The 19,513-nt window shown below is 48.3% G+C and overlaps 1 protein-coding gene across 1 annotated transcript in view; it reads right to left on the reverse strand.

Moving 5' to 3' along the window:
- LOC306836308 (signal-induced proliferation-associated 1-like protein 2) overlaps positions 1-19,513 on the reverse strand; it is an 84,328-nt gene that overhangs the window by 25,166 nt on the left and 39,649 nt on the right. Inside the window, 7 exon segments of the mRNA XM_079363308.1 lie at positions 429-454; positions 456-684; positions 7,176-7,450; positions 12,975-13,551; positions 14,002-14,159; positions 15,737-15,840; positions 16,145-16,319. Of these exon segments, the coding sequence (XP_079219434.1) occupies positions 429-454; positions 456-684; positions 7,176-7,450; positions 12,975-13,551; positions 14,002-14,159; positions 15,737-15,840; positions 16,145-16,319 (1,544 nt within the window).

Raw genomic sequence — 19,513 nt, forward strand, 5'->3', positions numbered from 1 at the left:
TCGACGCCCAAATCTGTCTGGTAATCAGAATGTTTTGATGTTTTCACACAGCTGTCGATGACGTTTCTGTGACTTCACCTCGAGGTGACGTGTAACAAATAAGTCCAACAGAAGGGGAACATGTTCGGGCTAATTAAACGAACGAGTGTTCAAACTTCCTGCTGAGTGAAACGTGACGGTGGAAAGGTGCAGCGGGAAGCTTCGTCTTCGTTTAACACCGAGCGCTCTGTCACGTCTTTCATCGTCCTCGTTACATTTGCTTCTCGTCACCTCAGAGTCTGAAGCTCTGATCACACGAGAGGGAGGAGACACCCGCTCTGCACACAGTGGATCTCTCCTTCTCAGGAGGCGTCATATTTATTTAGATAATTTGAGATGTGCAACCTGAAGGCTGAAAAGACAGAAGGAGCGGTGGGACGCTGGTTTACCTGGAGCCGTCTGGGAGCTTTCGGTCCGAACGAGGTGCTCCGGGGGATGGCCGCCTGGTGCTGCTGCAGGATCTGCTGGCACTGCAGGCGGTCGGGTCCCTGCGTGGGCGAGCCTCGGGAGAGAGGCGCTCCGGCAGCCGCGGGCACCCGGTGCCAGGTGGTGTTTCTCCTGAAGGGCGTCTTGTACTCGCAGGGCGTTCCCTCGCTGTCCACCTTGTACTCCACCATGGGGATGCGGTAGAGCTCGGAGCAGCCCCTGAGAAGGAAGAGAGGGGGGGGGGTAGAGTCAGCAGAGATGTATACAGGCATGTGCAGGGAGGGGTCTCATGGTGCACCTGAAACAGGAAGAAAGACTTTTAATCTCAGCTCCAGCCTCGTCAGCTCTTAGTCCATCCTGAGTGTCTGCACTTTCCCTCCCTCCACCTCCGGCCCCATTAGAGCCAACAACAAGAGGATCTCAGGATGGACACGGCCTGTGATGTCATTTCATGCAACATTAATCTGTAAGGGGGGGGGGGCTTAGAGTGTGGGGGTCTTACAGGGTGTTGGGTCTGAGTGAAACAGCAGCCTCCTCCTCCTCCGAGGTTTATTTTCCAGAAGCAGCGCTGTGTATGCTTTCATGTGGTCGTACGTGTACACACAGCTGATTGTAGAGACCGTGTGTGTGTGTGTGTGTGTGTGTGTGTGTGTGTGTGTGTGTGTGTGTGCGTGGGGGGGGGCCCTTCCATCAAACTGGGCCACGGGCGGTCGGCCTGTTTACAGCCCGCCTCCAACCAGAGCTGCTGGTTAGCAGATCTAACGAGAAGATCATCCGTCTCCTCCTCCCGTCTCTCACATCTGGTCATGTCCGAGCTGATCTCATCCATGATGGAAGACCAGTCGATGGTGTGCTCAACACACTCTTCAGCTTTCATGATTTATTCACTGAACGTGTGTAGCATGCATGGCTGCTTTGCTATGTGGGACACTGAGAATAATGAGAGGCATGACAGCAGCAGCAGCGTTAAAATATAAAACCACACATTCTAACTCACTGCAGGAGACAGACTCTAGTGGACACTGGAGGAACTGCAGCTGTTGGCTCACCTGCATTAGCTTTGCAAAGTGTGAAACCTTTAAAAAAGGGATACTTCACCCATTTACATGAAGCTGTGTATCATTAGAAACATGGTAGTAGTGTTGAATGGTCGTGAATCAAACCCTCATTTTGCCCTGAGACGAGAAAAATATGTTTTTCTTGCCTTGCACCAATTTAAGATCCGACGATCTTTATTTTCTCTGCCGTCTCAGAGTCCTTTCGGAGGAGGAGGAGGAGGAGGAGGGGGGGGGGCTTCTTGTTTGTCGTGTACGGGGCGATTTGGAGTGGCGGTGTATAAATCACGGAGAGCGAGCAGGAAACGGGTGTTTGGTCGACAGTTAAAGCTGAGCGGGAGGCTGCCAGGACCCTCCAGCAGGGCAGCAGTGAGAGTTAAAACAGTCTGCTTCCTCCTGATTCGACTTCAGACCTGCTGCTGAACTCCGAGCGCTCCGAGTCAGAGGCTGTAAACGAAACTGTGTTGGTCAAAACACGCTCCACTCAAACGCAGCTACGCCCGACTTACTGCAGAATAATGTAGGAACACAAAGTCAAACCACGGGCTGGGTTTTTATTTATAACTTCTTTAATGGAGTTTAAAGTTTTTATTTTATCGTTATGTCCTGCAGACGTTCGTCAGCCGACACGGTGAAGTCAAACGGTCCAGGATCAGGGCGCAGCTATCTTTAAATCCCACCGTTGACGTTAGCTCACGACTGTCTGTAGAGGACTCAAGAACTACAGGAGTGACAGCGACGTCACTTTAAGGTTCAGATCAGCTGTCGCCATGACGATATAAATGCAGAAGCGTTGGAGGGCCATGGTCCGGTTGCTTTATTTGCTCATAAATGAAGTTTGGAGTCGCGGCGCCTCGGTCGAGAACAATCGGCTTCTTAGAGAACTACAATGGATCCGTGTGAGGACGGGACCTTTGACCCCGGCCGGAGAGCTGTCGCTGTGATGACAGGACAGAGAGTGAGCGACATGCCCGTCCACTCCCACCACCACAGAGGTGCTGACCTCCTGCCGCCCTGAGCAGGCCGCGAAGAAGACAGAAGAAGGTAGGCCGAGGAGTTTCAAAGAAAAGCTGTTCACTGATCTAAAGGAGGGAGGGGAGAGAGAGTGGGCGAGCGAGGAGGAGAAGAAGAAGAGAGCTCAGGGGGGGGGGGGGGGGGGATTAAAGTGAACTATTTGTGATGCAGGTTGGGAGAGTTTTTTTGGGCCGAGCGCGGCTCCTCTTCACGAGGTGTCGGCAGGAGAAGTGAGAAATCCGGCGCAGCTCGAGTCCAGATAAAAATCCATGATGACAAGTCTGATGACACTTCAAAGTAAAGGTCACAAGTGGACATCTGACGTCCAAGGGGGATACTCATTATCAGCGGGGTGGGGGGAGTCAGGTTACACACACACACACACCGTCTTTCTCAGCTTAAAGACGATATAAACCATAAAACACAGTCTCTCCTGTTTTTTTTAGTCTCTTCCTTAAATGTCTCGTCATAAACATCCGAACCGTGCGGGTCTTAACTACTCGCTCCCTGCATGTTCTAGTCTGTTTCATCTCCTCCTCGTTAGCCGGATCGCAGGCTAACATGTTGCACTTGTTTAAAAGCCTCTTCTGCTCCAGCCGCAGTGTGCACACACATCCAGCAGCAGGTTAGACTAATATTAGAGAGATATCTCCCCTGGCTTTAAGGCTGAGCGCGCTAAAACCATTTAGGGCGTAAACAGCTTAAGAGCGTGTCAGCAAACAGTGCTGACAGGGAACTTAGGACTTCTCCCGTCCTGGAAAACATGAAAGAAGCAGACGATCATGCCGATGTTTAACGGCAGTGTGGCGTTTTTCAGACAGTAAAGAGGAGCCTCGGTCCCTGCAGGAGCTTAGGAAAACATTTTTCCTGGTCACAGTAGCAGTGTGGAGCCGGGCCACATTGTCTGGAGGTCATGAGACTCTTGTCCATTGTTGTTAGACTAACCCCCCTTCTCTGTGGCCACAGGGACTGACTGGGGGCGTGCGGGCCCCCCGCTGAATTCCTTTCCTTTGAGATAATAGCGGAGAAACTGGAGCACTTATTGTTGACTGCAACACTTTAACAGCTCAAAGACGCAGCGCCGCAAAAAAAAAAAAGAGCGGAGGGTCCTCGAGATTCTTCACCTAACCTCTCAACCTCTCGGTTTGTTGGAGCCTTTGGGAGAAAATTCACAGGACCTCGAGACGGAGAGGGAGTCTTTAAGTTCTCATGGCGTGACAAAGAGAGAGCGGCGGGGGGGGGGGGGGGGGGTTCAGAGCCTCTCTAATTTGGCTTAAAAAGTGAAAACGCAGAGTGTTGTTAAGAATCTAAAGACTGAATATAGACTTCATCTCTTTACGGTTAAGTAAATAAGACCCCACACAGCATTTAGAGAGAGTTACTGTGAACTCTGCTGGCTTGAAGTAAGAAGGGGAAATCTCCCAGTGGAGCTCAGCAGCTCGGACCAGTATAGTCTTCTGCTGTAATACCTGCTAATCTGCCAAATGCATCTGCTAGCGACGCCCATATATGGGTCAAGCTTAGTGCATAATGCATCAAAGAACCCATTAAGGACATACAGCATGATATGATGAATCCTTATGGGCAGAGTGTAATGCAGCATGAGCATCTCTCACGAGTCCTCGCAGGCTTCAGCGCCGCGACTCAAGTCCAGCCAGATGTCTTCAAACTGGCACAAGCACGGCGTCCGAAAGCGCCCCTCCTGGGGGAGCCGGCCGCGCCGTCACGGAGGCAGAGCCGGTTCTTGGAAGATGTCCGTGTTGTCTTGCTTTCTGCCTCCTGAGCAGCGGTTATGATTGTATCATCGTGTATGATCGCAGATCGAGGTAAGAGGATTAGACGCCGGCTCTGCCAGAGAGGCCGCTGCGTTGGATTCACAGACGAGCCGCGTAACTCACCATCTGGGGGGAGCAAATGTGTTCGTCCCCCCGCTGCCAGGCCGCCACGCAAAGTTTGAACACAGTTCCACGTGCACATACTACACCAGCTTTGACAGACACATGAATACACAAAGCTGCCAGACATTTGGCTTAAAAGGGTAAAAAACAACAAACAGATGAGAAGTCTCCATCAGGCTCCACGACAGATTTTTTAAAGACTCCTCAAACGTGATTATCGACAGCTTAAATGTTCACTTCATGAACAAACATAATTTGGATTGACTGTGTTACTGTCCTCCACTGGCTAATAGAAACGTATTTATAAGGCAAATATTAGACTTAAAGGTCACATGATCTCCTCCTCTTAAATCAGTGTCCTCGCTCCTCTTCATCATGTGTGTGAAGTGTGTTGTTGTGAATCCACTCTGATCCTGTATTTGATCATGTCTATAAACCCCTCAATTTCAGCCCTGCTCAGAACAGGCTGTTTCTGTGTCTGTAGCTTTAAATATGTAAATGAGCTGTGTCTGACCACGCCCCTCTCTGGAAGGCTCGGGTGTACTCGCTGCTTTCTGGCTCCATGTCCTATTGTTTACGGTGAGAAGGCAGACTCAGAGGGCAGAACAAACACCTAGCTGTGGGAGTGTCACCCACCTGGGGGAGGGCTACTGCCCTTTGTGATGTCATGAAGGGAACATCTCCAAACGACACATGTTAGAGGAACATGGAGGAGAGGAGTTTACAGAATATGTGACCTGTAATAATTTATGATAACAACAGGTGTCTTGTCTTTTGTTTGAGCTTTATAAACACACATTCATCTGCAGGTGAAGGGAGTTAATAATAGAGATAATTAATAATAATAATTAATAATAGAGATGATGAGTCAGCGACAGGAGGATCACATGGCAGCAAGAAACAGGAGGAAGTGGAGACTGTTGAGTCACTCTGCTGTTTTCTGACACAAAGTGAGAGGAGCGTTAGCTGGGACACAAATCTGTCAGCCTGAAGCAAAACCAAAACAAAGCTGTCGACAATGTGAGCGAGCGAGCGAGCGAGCGAGAGAGAGAGAGAGAGAGAGAGAGAGAGAGAGAGTGATGGATGTGATGGTGCAGAGAGCGGTCCGTCTCACAGACACAACGAGCAGCTGTGTTTCAGAGCGACACATTCACACAAGTCTTCCTCTCTGAAGAGTTCATCATCGACGTGCCGGATAAAATACAGCCCTGATATGATTCACTGTGACAGAGCCTCTCCGTGGGGGGCGTGTCCCTAGAAAGCCCAACACTCCCCACGCTAATAAGCTGAATAGATGATCTGGAGAGGTGAGGGGAGAAAAAAAAAAAAAAAAAAGCAATGTGGAAATGAGAGCTGTCGGACAAAGAGCGAGAGATGAACCATTAATCATCAGCGCTCCTTTCATTATCATTAGTGAGAAACGCTGAGCGCTCAGGTCTGTGCAGCTCCACAGAGAGAGAGAGAGAGAGAGAGAGAGAGAGAGAGAGAGAGAGAGAGAGAGAGAGAGAGAGAGAGGGAGAGAGAGAGAGAGAGAGAGAGAGAGAGAGAGAGAGACAGAGAGAGACAGAGAGAGAGAGACAGACAGAGACAGAGAGAGAGAGACAGACAGAGACAGAGAGAGAGGGAGAGAGAGAGACAGAGAGAGAGCGAGCGAGGGTTTGAGAGAGAGAGAGACAGACAGAGAGAGAGAGAGAGAGAGCGAGCGAGGTTTGAGAGAGAGAGAGAGAGAGAGAGAGAGAGAGAGAGAGCGAGGGTTTGAGAGAGAGAGACAGAGAGAGAGAGAGAGAGAGAGAGAGACAGAGAGAGAGAGAGAGAGAGAGAGAGAGAGAGCGAGGGTTTGAGAGAGAGAGACAGAGAGAGAGAGAGAGAGAGAGAGAGAGAGAGAGAGAGAGAGACAGAGAGAGAGAGAGACCAAGAGAGAGAGAGAGAGGAGGAGAGAGAGACCTCTCCGGAGGATTCTGCAGAGAAAAAAAGGAAACCACGCTGCTTCTACAAAAACAGAATGTAAGCATTTCTTTATGCTAATCGTCTCCAACAGGAGAGCAAATGTCAAAACTCATTCATCACAGCTGCATTAAAACAACTCTTCTATTAGGAGTTCATTCAGTTTAGAAAAGAACACAAAACTCTTTTTCTACATGTTCTTTACTCGAGCTTTTATTTTGAAGGTTTCTTAACTCTGCACATTAGCAACACTATGGAGTAAGATCGTCTTTGTGCTGCCGGTGTGATGATTCAGTTTGACTCCCAAGGTTTTATACAGTCTGTGCTCCAAGCAAGACGGCTCTCACCCGACTGGCCAATAGGAACGCGGCCCCGCCCAACTTTCTCAGAGAGAACAAAAATCCTGACACGAGAGCAAAAAAAAACTGAATCGATAGCAAAGACTTCGGTTTGGAGAGCGAGAAGAAAAACGTCTCACTTTTTTTTTTTTGAGAAAATATTTTTACACTGATAGAAAAATATAGATTTGAGAGTAAAAAAAAAAAAGTATTTTGAGATAAAAATACTTTCTCTTAAAACTTTTTTTTATTCTCAAATATTTTTTTTTATTTTTTTTTATATTTATTTTTTTTTGCTGTTGGTATGAAAACTTTTTCTCTCAAACCTTTTTTTTTTTCCTGTCAGATGATTTATTTTCTCACATGTAATAAATCTAAAATGTAACTCCATACAAAACGTCAGGTCAGCATCTTAACAGCTAAACAGAAGACAACACAAAGACAGAGATGTTTAAACGCACCTCCTCGGCGTGCCGTCCTCGTGCGGCTGGATGATAACCACTTTGACGCTGACAGACGTGCGCAGCAGGTCGATCATTTGTTCGTGTGTCAGAGTGGCGACGGCCACCTTGCAGATCTCCACCAGCCGGCTGCCCTGCCTCAGGCCGGCCTTCCAGGCGAAGCCGAAGGGCTCCACGTCGGCCACGATGCCTTCGAAGTTCACGTGGAACCCGAGCTGCCCGAGGCTGTTCCTACGCAACGTCATCTCCGACGTCTCGCAGCCTCTGGTGGTGATCTGGAACACGGACAGATCAGGTTATTCATCAAACAGACGAGGTGAGAGGAGAGTCAAATAAATCGTAAAAATCAAGTCAACTTTATTTATAACGCACATTTATAACAGCCGAAGGCTGAACATTAAGTTTAGTAAAAATACATTTAAAATGAAGTTCTAGTGGAGACTGATGTTGGGATAAAAACACTGAGCGAGTGACAAAAGCCAAGTTACAAAAACATGTTTTTTTAAAATGAAGCAGATCTTAAATTATTGTTTATTATAAAGTGTCAGAACAGAAAAGGCTCCATCGGCCCGAGTTTGAAGCCTGGTTTTGGGCCCGTCCAGGAGCAGCGGGCTGGAGGAGCTTAGTGCTCGGGATGCAGCGTGAACATGTTCACATGAGGTGCCGAACCATTCCAGCGATTTAAAAGCCAGAGGCTGAATATTAAAAATCAATCGTGTCACGAACAGGAAGCCGGAGGAGAGAGCAGGGCACATGTGCCTGTTAGCAGGCGAGCAGCCACATTCTGGACAAGCTGCAGATAACGTCCATGTTCTGTGAAGGATCCCAGCAGGACTTCTGACACAGAGGAGCACGAAGGCAGGAGCATGTTGGATTGGCTAATTCAAAGAAGCGTTCCAAATGGGAGTTTAATGAGAGGGCACATCACAGAGCTAACTGAATTAGCCTCAGCGCTGCACACAGACAGCTCGACACACATGAATACACACCTGCCTGTAAGGAAACTTGAGCAGCTCTGTGGGGCTGTGAGGGGGATTAGGACACATTTAAACGCAGAGACACCGAAGTCTATTAACCCGGGTTCATAAAAAGACTCCTAACGTTTAATCTGCACCAACATGCAGCTGATGGAAAACACTCGTTCACATCCAAAATCATTTCCATCCTCTCTTTGCCGCTCTGGATTCTGCAGCCAAGGACTTCACCCATGGGTTCTTGGAGGGCGGCCACGCTCGTCCAATCGCATGCTTGGACGAAACTGAAAGTTGGTTCTGGTCCAATCGTGTCCATGCATGCAAATTAAGTTGCTCACTTTGCTGAGCGGTGGCTAAGCCGCTGCTTTAATGCATTTCAGGTTCAGCTGAAGTTCAGGCAACCCTCTCGCTTCAGCTGCAACATTTCAGAGAAACACGCAAGCAGCAGAAGAAGCTCATCTGAGTTCACCCTGATGGCAGGAAGTGAGCGAGCTTATATAAGGCTGCAGGTACGCTGCAGCACCGGACCATTCTGCTCTTGCACTTTCATGTGACACCGATGGAAAAAAAAAAAAAAAATCTCAGAGTGCATCCAATCAGCTTTAATCAGCTGTCAGATAGTCCCGCTTCAGTTGTGGGTGACCGCCTCGGCTCGCCTCAGAGTGGCAGCTGGTTTCAGGGACACATTAACTCAGGACTGCAGCCTGTCAACACTCGGCCAGATTCTCACACAGGCAGAAATCCAACCCGCTGTGAGAGAGGGAGAGGAGACCAAGACAAGCGTGATGGAGCCCGCAGTGAGACGCAGCCTCAAACTTCATTAGCGCAGGACAGGAGGCGGGCCTCGCTTCCTGTGAGAGAGAGGACGAGGAGCGAGTCTCCTTCAAACGTCTCAGAAACCAAAACTCTGCTCGTAACAACTATTAATGCTCTCCTCACATATTCACGTTTTGTTCCTGTTTCTGTTTATACTCCTGCATGGGGAGTACACTTCATATTCCTGCTAACCCCGTCATGTGTCCGTATACACGGGTCATCAAAAATGTCTGCTCTTATGTTTGCACGCCTGGCACGTTTCCTCACACGTCTAAGTGGTGGTTAAATGACAGCGCTGCCTGAGGAGCTGCACAGCGTCGGGCGCGTTGTCATGTGGAGCGGGTCGGTGTTGATGTTCAGTCAGAAGACGATGTGACAAAAAGACAACACGCCGTCATTAAACGTCTGAGCAGAGCGAGGGTAACGAGGAGCGAGGAGCGAGGAGCTGACTGAGAGAAGGCAGCAGGATCTAATCACCTGGAGCCGGGGGGGGGGGGAGTGGCGTTTGTGAAAACAGCTTCAGAGACTCTGTTTTCCTTTCTGGGAGGAGCTAAAAACAAGCCAGGACGGCGAGTCTTATAAAAAGCTGAGCGCTCGCCACCCGGCTCAGCGACACCCTGGAGAGCTCCACGTTATCACAAAGCTTTCAGGCCGTGCTCTCACACGAGTCTCCTCTGCGGGCTAACTGCTTCCTCCGGTTTCACATGACATCACACGTCCGGCAGGCTGTAAGATCCTCCGAATGAAACACGACTCGAGTCAACGTTACCGACACCCTCGGGACCCAAGTCTGCACCGTCAGCTGGAAGCCCGCTGTGTCCACCGCCACCGCTGCTTCACCGTCTCATGGAGAAGTTTAACAGGAACAAAAGTCTCTGAAGTCCCGGGGGTGAGAGGACGGGACACGTGACAGGATATTAGCATACTGAATGAGGAGCCGCTGTCCTCTGGCTCATCAGAGATGCTAATGTATCCGGCTCTGTCCTTTTCTTATGAGGAGCCCAGACGCTGAATGACATCCGAGTCCTTTTAAGATGAATTATGGTAAATTCTTCACCGGGCTCTCAGGGCCTCAGAGGTGGTTAGGACATGCTAAATCTTTATGTCCACGTGCAGAATTACTTAGGACTACTTTCTGGGCTCTTTGAGGGGGGGGGGGATCTCATCCTAAACTCCTGAAAATGATGGAGTCTGCTGGTGGTTTTGATCACTGAACGGATAGCAACACGGATAATATCCCAGCTTGTTTCTCTTTGGGAGAAACTGAAGACTGTAGAAAGCAGAATTGAGGCATGCACAGCTCAGGTTTGGATTGCAGGAATCAAACGCTCGCTGTTGATGGAAACAAAGAGCTGCCTGATTAGAGGCTCAGTAAACAAACCGTGGAAACCCAGAAAGGAAGCACGCGCTTGGACAGGAACACAAGCAGCTGAAAGAAAAGACATCGGACGCCGGCTCCCAGGCGGAGGAACCAGGTGTTTTCATCTATTTTCTCAGAAAAATCCCACAATGCATCTGAAGCCGAAGGAGTCACACAGATGGAAAAAGCCGGAGTAGAGAATGGGGATGAGAAGAGAAGCTGTGTCCTCTATTCTTAGTCTGTTTTCTGTTAACTCTCCTCGCCTTTAAAAAGTGGGTTACTGTCCTGTTTAAGAGGCCGCCGCCTCCTCTTACCTGCAGCCAGATATCTGAAACATTAACAACCCTTCACATCACATTATCCTTAATCTGCACTTACAGCGCGTCCACTCGTTTTACCGTCTGCGTGTGAATGCCGGTTGTTCCTAAAATGTTGGCGTCTGAATGTGGAACTTTTCAGAGCTTCATTCCAAACTTTTTATTGACTAAAATGATTTTTTGAAACTTAAAAAATAAATAAATAATTTTAAAAAACTTTGACTAAAATGATTTTTTAAAACTTTTTTTATTAATTAAAACAATTTAAAAAATCTTTTTATTGAATAAAATGATTGTTTAAAAACTTTTTCTTATTAAAACAATTTAAAAAAAACTTTATTGACTAATAATAAAAGTTGTCCATCGCTAACTGAGGCCTCGGTGTTGTGAAACAACAGCTGATCTAATCAGTGTGTTCAATGATTGGGCAGACTGATTACTGCCTCCCACTGATTGGTCACCACAGTTTGAAGGCCTGACGTCATTGTGGGATAATCTTGCAGCCTCCTTCTCTGTCCAGGTCGATGATTCGACTCCTTACAAGCCCTCGCTCTCTGCTCCTGAGATAACTGTGACCACGGATACACAAAGACGCTCGCTGAGATGTGACGCCATGTTGTGTACTTTCCTCTCGACCAAACTACAAATGCTCGACTACTCAGAAGTGTTTGTCGCCCAAGGGCCATCGCTACAGTCCCTACACTTTCAAAAAGCCCTTCCCCCTGTGAGCAAATCTTTTTGGGGGGTCTGTTAGACTTCATTCTGGGCCTGGCCCCCCTGCATCGGAAACCCCTCCAGGAGCCCCTGGTCTCCGAGGAACGTTTGTGCAGGGGAAACCTCCGTTAAACAAAGTGTCAGCTGCAGGAAGCGGCGCCGGCGTCTTTGTTATTTTCAATGAAAACACAGCAATGCTTGATAACAGTTTACCCCGACACAGAGCTGAAAAACATCTGCACTCGTGTGACTCAAACGTCTGGCCGTAGAGCTCGTCAGACTCTTCGTAATGATCCAAGCAGGAGGTCTGGAAGCGTCTCTGGACTTCACAGAGGACGGGGAAATAAAAGCGTGGAGCTCCGAGTCGCGACGCGTCAGACTGAGAGGATGCTTACGGGTTCTGCTGACATGATGCTGAATTAAAATAACACGGCTTGTGGTCCGAAGTGAAGCTGCCATGTTTTCAGAACACATTGTTCCACCGCAGAGAGACCACAAATATCCCAAACTCAAATACCTCCCTGCTCCATTTAAAGTCAAAGCCGGCATTTTCTCCCCGAACCGTGCAGCTGCGTGTGAAAGCAGTCAGAAGAGATTTACTGAGTGATTCTGATGATGGATCACTCGGCATGTTTTACTCTCAGCTTCGTTTAGGAGGCCGCATTTTTCCTTCACAAAACTATAAAAGTGCTGGAAGCTAACAGTCGTTTACGCTGGAGGAAACATGATGACACGGCGCTCTACGGTGTCCCGGCAGGACTGAAAGCACGGACCAGCATCCTCCCAACGTTTCTCCGAACACGGGAGAGACGAGCTCATCGAGATGTCCCTGATGTGAACGACGCAGAGAGGAGCTTTCCACGAGAGAGTCAGCATTATCTTTAAAATGCACAGAGGCCGAGGGTTTGAATCCTCTCTCTCTCTCTCTCTCTGCAGCTGCCCTTCTAATAAAGGAAAGAACTGGACCAGATAATATCGTGTGGGATGAAGCCAAACCAATCACTGCACCCGACTCGTGAGCCCGAACACCTGCGGTACAATCATAATCTGGTGTCTGGAATCTCCAGATGTGAATCCATGAAAGAGAGGAGATGAACGAAGTCCTGGACACTTCTGAGATACAAGGAGAAGGAAGCTGCACGCGTGTGTTTCATGAAGCAGACTAATTCATGAGGATGCAATTCATTAGTCTGTGATATATTTCAAGATTCAGGATAATTAAGTGCCTCTGAATCCTTGAACACACCAATCAGCTCCTGCCTCGTCACAACACAACGCTTCTTTTAGCTTGAACATTTCAGGATTTAAGACCGAGACTTCCTTCTCTGCTCGTCGTCTTCCTTTCAGTCGAGAGCTGAGCTCAGCTTTGTCCGCTCTCAGAGATGACTAAGAGATACAAACGCTGACCATAATGACCAATGGGATGCAGAATGACGGCGGATTGCGCTCTGCCTGTTTTGCTCGCCACACAAACGGCGTGCATCCAAACGACGACTACAAACCAAAACCAGATCACGTGCAACACTTCAAAACGCATCACGTACAGATTCTGCAGAAACTCATCCGGCTCACATGAAGACGTGTGAGATGATTACAGCTGAGACTTTAATGATCTTACCTCCAGTCTCTGCACCATCTCCCGGATGTCCTCTCCACAGTTGTCGTGTGCACACAGCATGACGCACTCGCCGCGCTCGTAGAAGATCTTGATGCTCATAATCCCCGAGGTCCAGCCGATGACGTCCCGACAGGAGCAGTTAAACACCACGTTTTTAGAGTCCTCCTCGATCAGCACGATGAACTCGTTGGATATGCCGAGCAAACAGTCCACGTCGGCCGACTGGCCGAAGTCCCGCGCCCGCACGCTCCAGGTGATGGCTCCCACGCTGAGCAGATGCGCGTCCTTCCTCGGCTTCACCTTCTCCTTCTTCTTGGCTCCCAGCGTGATGAAGCTGAACTTGACCGCGTTGTCTATCGTGGTCGTGCTCACAAAGTTCTCAGCCAGGTCCTTCAGGTACTCCTGCCGCGTTCGAGTCGCCATCGCCCGGAACTTCTCTGACTTGTGCGCTGCGTTTTCTCCGTTGATGACCTTGGCGAGCAGGAAGTCCCTGAAAACCGCCGACTTTGGGAAAGTTACAGACTTGGGAATGGGAGGGCCGAAGGGAGGCACGTCTTTAGACCTGGACACGGACACGCTGGGAAAAACAGGAAGCAAATATTAGCAGGAGGAAGGAGGAGCAGCTGAGAGAGACATGAGAATATCAGACTTTAATGAGAAACTATTCGAGTGTTCATTTGTGTTCGGAGGAGCTCAGGCTAATCTCTCTCTCTCTGTTCAACACATGCTCTGTTATTAAAACGAGCCGGCCTGACTTCACTCTCCGGCACAGAGAGAGTCGTAAGTTATAATTTCAAGGTGTCTCTGAAGATAATACCTGTATGATCAGCGAGCAGATCAAAGGAACCACAGGCAGCTCTCAGCAGCCCATTATTATTATTCTTTGAAATCAAGTGCTCTTAAAAGTTCACGTGGAGCCATTCGGCATGAAAAGATTTATCCATGGATAAGCACCTTCCCATAAATCGTCAGGAGGACATTATTCAGCATCGTGTCTCATGGATGAGACGTGCTGTAATCTCCTCACCTGTAGCAGACGTTCTCGGTGCACGGGTTGTGCACTTTGACGATGACGAACACGTGTTGAAAATGAGAGCGGATGTGTTTGGGAGTGAAGGGAAGGGCCCCGGGCTCCTGGAACACGATGGTGACGATATCGTTCCCGATGTGCCGCTTCCTTAGTAACTGCAAAAGAAAAAAAGAGAGTCAAAGACAAGACGAGGAGGATAAATGTAGAGGAGGGGAGTAAATGTGTGAAAGGTCGAGGGGGTAAAAACCTTGTATTCCTTCTTTCAGATAAGATCAGCGCAGGGTAATATTAATGGTTCAGAAGATATATCACCATGTAAGTCTGTAAGTATGTCTATAAACCCCTCTATTTCAGCCCTGCTCAGAACAGGCTGTTTCTGTGTCTGTAGCTTTAAATATTTAAATGAGCTGTGTCTGACCACGCCCCCTCTCTGGAAGGGCTCGGGTGCACTCGCTGCTTTCTGGCTCCATGTCCTATTGTTTACGGTGAGAAGGCAGACTCAGAGGGCAGAACAAACACCTAGCTGTGGGAGTGTCACCCACCTGGGGGAGGGGCTACTGCCCTTTGTGATGTCATGAAGGGAACATCTCCAAACAGCCTGTTTGAGCACACATTTTCTGAAAAGTGGAGCAGGCAGAAGACTGAGGATGGACTTTTCTCATCATTGGGGGGTTTGGAGACAGACTAGAGACACGTTGATTTTTGCCTTTACATTTTAGGCTGTCAAACTGTAAAATGTAGAAAAGTCTGATTATTAATTCTTTGTTTAAAAGTTAAAAAAAGGAGTTTTGCTCGGTCATGTGGAACAGACTCTTTAGCTGTTGAATTCTGCAGGAGGAGACGACTTCTGCCATTAAAACCTTTTTGGAGTCAACAAGCTGAAGACATTTTATTTTGAAAATCGGACATTTGAATTGGGATAAAAGTCTTCTGAAATGAAAGAGGCAACACTATTTTTGGCTGGAACAGACCTCGTGTCTTAATCCCTAATTCTTCCTGCCTGCATTGTTGCATGGAGCACACGGTTAACCTCAATCTGTGGCTCGTATGAAGTCGTCAGCGAGGGTCAGAAAGAGCCCGAAACAACCGGGATTAGAGGGGACAGAGGTGAATTGAAAAGGATGAAAGGATGAGTGCTGGAAGATTAGCAGCGGGGATTAAATTAAACTATTCCACTCCATGAAATCCAACAGGAGGAGGAAGAGAGAAGAAAGGAGGAAGAAGAAAAACATGCATCCTGCCAATCAGCGTTTGAGACGCCGGCTGACGGATCACACGTCTCAGGATCCATCGCACTTCATCCGGTGTCTTTACCATTAAATTCTCTGCAGAGTCGAACCCGCAGCTTTTATTATGGGCTCTATAAATACGCCCGTGCATCAATTCGCCGCGGCTTCACGGCGCCGCCGCTCGCCACTCCACAGCGACATCCACTTAATTCCACTTGTTAGCGCAGACAGACTCAGAGGCCCAATCTTAAACCCACGACAGGTTCCGGCCCCTGGGGATGCATTGATTAAAAAACCCTACTATGGGGTACGGTTACCATGGCAACGCTCGTGCTTTCAACTGATAGGTCATTACCGTGGCAAAATGAGCCTCAGAGGGAGACTGGAAAGAGCCGAGATTGAGGGATTGAGGATATCCTTCGAGGCGAGCTGCTCGGGTGGGAGCGCCATCGCCACACACAGAAAAACAAACACGGGGGGGGGGAGATGATGCGTTCACTGACCTGCTGTCTGTTGTTGGGCGTGTAGGGGAGCATGGTGGACACGTGAAACATCAGCTCGTAGTCTTTATAGGTGGTGTAGAGGGAGTGAGTGCCCGTGGAGTCGGCTGTAACACAGGACAGAAAGGTTACTCAGGACGCCGGCCTGCAACAGGTTCACACACTTTACATTTTCTACCTTTAAAACACAAAGACAGGAGACGGTGGAGGCGGAATACGATGAACTTAGATCAGCTCAAATGTGTTGCCATAAAAGGCGATAAAAGCTGGAGTGCAAACATGAGCAGCTTGTTGATGATGTAACTGAATAAACAGGATATAGATGTTAAAAAACCAACATGGAGAACATCTGCAGTGTGCAGCGCTGGGAGTGTGTGGGCTGCGCTCTGCTGGAAGTGTGTTTTATCTTACTCTTGTTATCCAGCTGAGCTCTGTACTTTGTGAAGCCTTTGAGCCGCACCCTCTGGCCGAGCAGATCCAAGAACTCCTCCAGAGCTGGGCCGGCGCTCTCGTTGTTGTACATCTCCTCCTCCGTGCTCTGCCCCGCCTTGCAGTAAAGCACCCCCACCTTGTGCTGGAAGCTCAGCTGGAGGGGGAAACACACACACACACACACACACACACACAGTGAGTATCATGTCCTCTTACATCGAGTACATTATTCACTCAGAGCATGTGAGAGAGCCCGCGTTCCATCATGTCACAGCTAATGTGAAGACTTTCAGAACCCTCGGAGTGAAGAGCTGAAACCCCCTTCACTGACGCCGGGCCGTGAACTCTGAGAGGAGCATAAATCAAAGCCAGCTAATAGCTGCTACTTAAAAAGCGGCCAGGGAGTGAACTGCAAACTTAGCGAGCGAGAGTTTGGATTAAGGCGGAAAACTATAAGCTTCCAGCGAAAGCATTTTAATCCTGTTTAAAGAAGAAAAAAAAACATCCATCAGCAATATTTTGTTTGGATAAGTCGTCCCTGGAGAGGAGAAAGATTCGTTAGAGGCAGTGAAAGGAAACAAGGCTGAGCCCTCTAATAACTCTGTGAACGCTGTTTGTTTGTGGAGCTCAGAGTGAGCACTAACATCACATCATGATCGACCTCACAGCTAAAACACATCAGTGCCGGGACTGCATTCCTCAGCTGACATTTCTTCCTTATATGAAGAGATTGAAGCCCGTAACCAGGGGCAACCAGACTGCCCACTGCTGGTGACTGAACGGACAGGTGTGATATGAACTCGTCTCCCGGAGAGACAGGAAGGAACCAAACATCCAGAGCAGCGAGAGGCCTCTCCGCTAACGGGAATCTTTTACGGTTTTCAGCTCACAGAAACAGACGAGGAAAAAGAGCCAAGAGGGGAAAATGGATGACAAAAAAAATAAATAAATAAAAAGAGTCCGACACCTGTTAGCCGAGGGCAGCGGAGTCTTAACCCGGGATAAATGTTTCAATACGGCGAAACAAAAAGGTTTCCATGAAGGTGACAACAACAAATGATCCTCAGACTGAAAATGTGAGATTGTCTTTTCCTTCAATCACAGGTCATCAGCCTCCAACTATCGTCATGATGACCTCCTCCGTGAGGCGCTGTGCTAACGCTCCTGCAGAGACAGGAAGTGGTAATACGTCAGAGCCTGATGTGCGATGATTCAGTCTCCTGGTTTTTTCTCTTCCTATCCTGCGTTACACGAGCTCACTTAACCTCATGCTCCGCTTAACTGACGAGCCGACGGCAAGGACAAGCGTGCTGCCCTTTGGTGCAAATTTGGCTGCATGAGAAGTGCGCTCACACCGGGACACGCGACACACATCCCGAGATGAGTAATGCTCCTGAGGTAAAGCCGGTTGTGTAACTGCCTTTGATGTCTTTTTGTGGCGTCAGCGTCTGTGAAGGAAAGCTGATCCAATTTAACGCAGGTTATTGGTTTAAATAACCTGCTCGCTTTAGATCTGAGCACTAATTGCTCAAATGCAATGTTTAATTTTTCTCTGCACGTGTAGTTTCTCCTCTCAGCTGCTGAACGCTTCTCGTCCTGGAGCTCCTTTTAAGAAATCTAAATTCTTAAAAGTGCAAAGATGGAAATTATTTTAATGAGGGGAAAGAGAAATGAGGACAGTGTTCCCCTTGGAGAGCTTTGAGACGCACCTGAGGGACACAGCAATGTCCCCACACACACACACACACACACACACACACACACACACACACACACACTCACACACACACACACACACACTGTGAGATCTGTCGGCGCTGCAGCTAGAACCTGATGCCATCACGGAGAGTTCTGCAAACATTGAGGCGAGAACAGAATTCGATGCAATAACAAGATGATGCACGTGAAACAGAAACATATTAAATGTCTTCTAAACGTGCATCTCCAGTGTCTGCATGCGGCCCTGTGTGTAACACCGTCTCTCTCTACTGAACTCAAAATGAGTCCAACCATCAGAAGGGTTTCCCCCTCACCACTTCCTCTCCGTCCTCGACCATCCTGCTAACCTCACACTCTCCATCACACTGACATCATCATATTAAATCGGGTTTGAGCCGACGGCTGGCTCGGGCTTCATCTGATTACTTAAATGCTGCTGGATTATGTTCGGTGACATGTAACGAATCGGGGGGAGTTCTGGCCGTGCGTCCTGTCAGGTAGATTTGGTCAAACTGGGACTTTAAATGGAAATCTGACAAAAGGATGAAATGTTTGGCTGAAGTTCCACTTCCTCCTCAGAGTCCAACTCTTAAACTTCTAACTGATAACGAGTTCATTCTTGTATCTCAGATCACCTCTGGTTCACTGAAACAATATTTCCTCCAATCAGCAATAAGCCAACATCGCCAAAATAACTGCTGCAAAGAGCACGCATTAAAGGACTGAGGAAACATGTTGAGTTGGATGTTCTGTCTCTGCAGCAATGATGGCGATAAAAGGGAACATAAAGAGAGTGAGGGACAATGGAGACACTAATTCAAGGTGCCTTCAAGTCTTGTGTCTGAATTAGAAATGTGAGCGCTGCCTCAGCAGGAGGTCGATGACTCTTTAGAAGCTGTGCAGCAAACCTCAGCTTCACCTGAAGGTCGAACTGTCAGAGCAAACATCAGCACTGATTTATGCTCCTGCAAAGGCTTCAGCGGCGGCCTGCTATCGTGGGAATGACGGGGTTAAATCAGCAGGAAATGTGTTGAGCTTGATTCAGAGATGGTAGATATTCATCTTTCTGTGTCCTCTGACATGTCGTCTTTCCGATGATCAGACTTCACAAACGCTCAGATCTCAGATTTTACCATCAGATCGTATGGAAGGTCAAACGTCTGGAATGCTTAAAACAGAAGCTGCTGATAAACTCTGATTAAACTGTGACGCTCAGATTTCCTTCTTCAGTTGGAAACATCTGCTTTCTTAAAGGAAACCACTGATGTCGTACAATCTGGGATGTTTTTTTTTATCCCACATCACATCTGAAAAACCTGACTGACGGCCTAATGCTTCCCCCAGTCTGCGTGTGCACGGGCTCTAAACTACATTCACATGTGTCCTCATCTCCTCTTACAGCACCGTCCAAAGTGCCTTTCTCTCTGCTGAACTCAACCTGCGTCTTCCTCCCTCCAAGCAGGTGTAAAAAAAAGGAAAGGACGGATGAACACGCTTTGCATCTCATCAGCGTGTGTACACAAGTCTCAGGACAACGCCGATCCTGCTGAAGCCTGGCAGAGTCTTTGTTATGATGTTTTACTGTCCAATAATATCCCTCCTTACATAAACACATTAGAGGGGCGGTGA

Source organism: Symphodus melops, assembly GCF_947650265.1.
Source record: "Symphodus melops genome assembly, chromosome: 15".
In the NCBI taxonomy this organism is placed as follows: domain Eukaryota; kingdom Metazoa; phylum Chordata; class Actinopteri; order Labriformes; family Labridae; genus Symphodus; species Symphodus melops.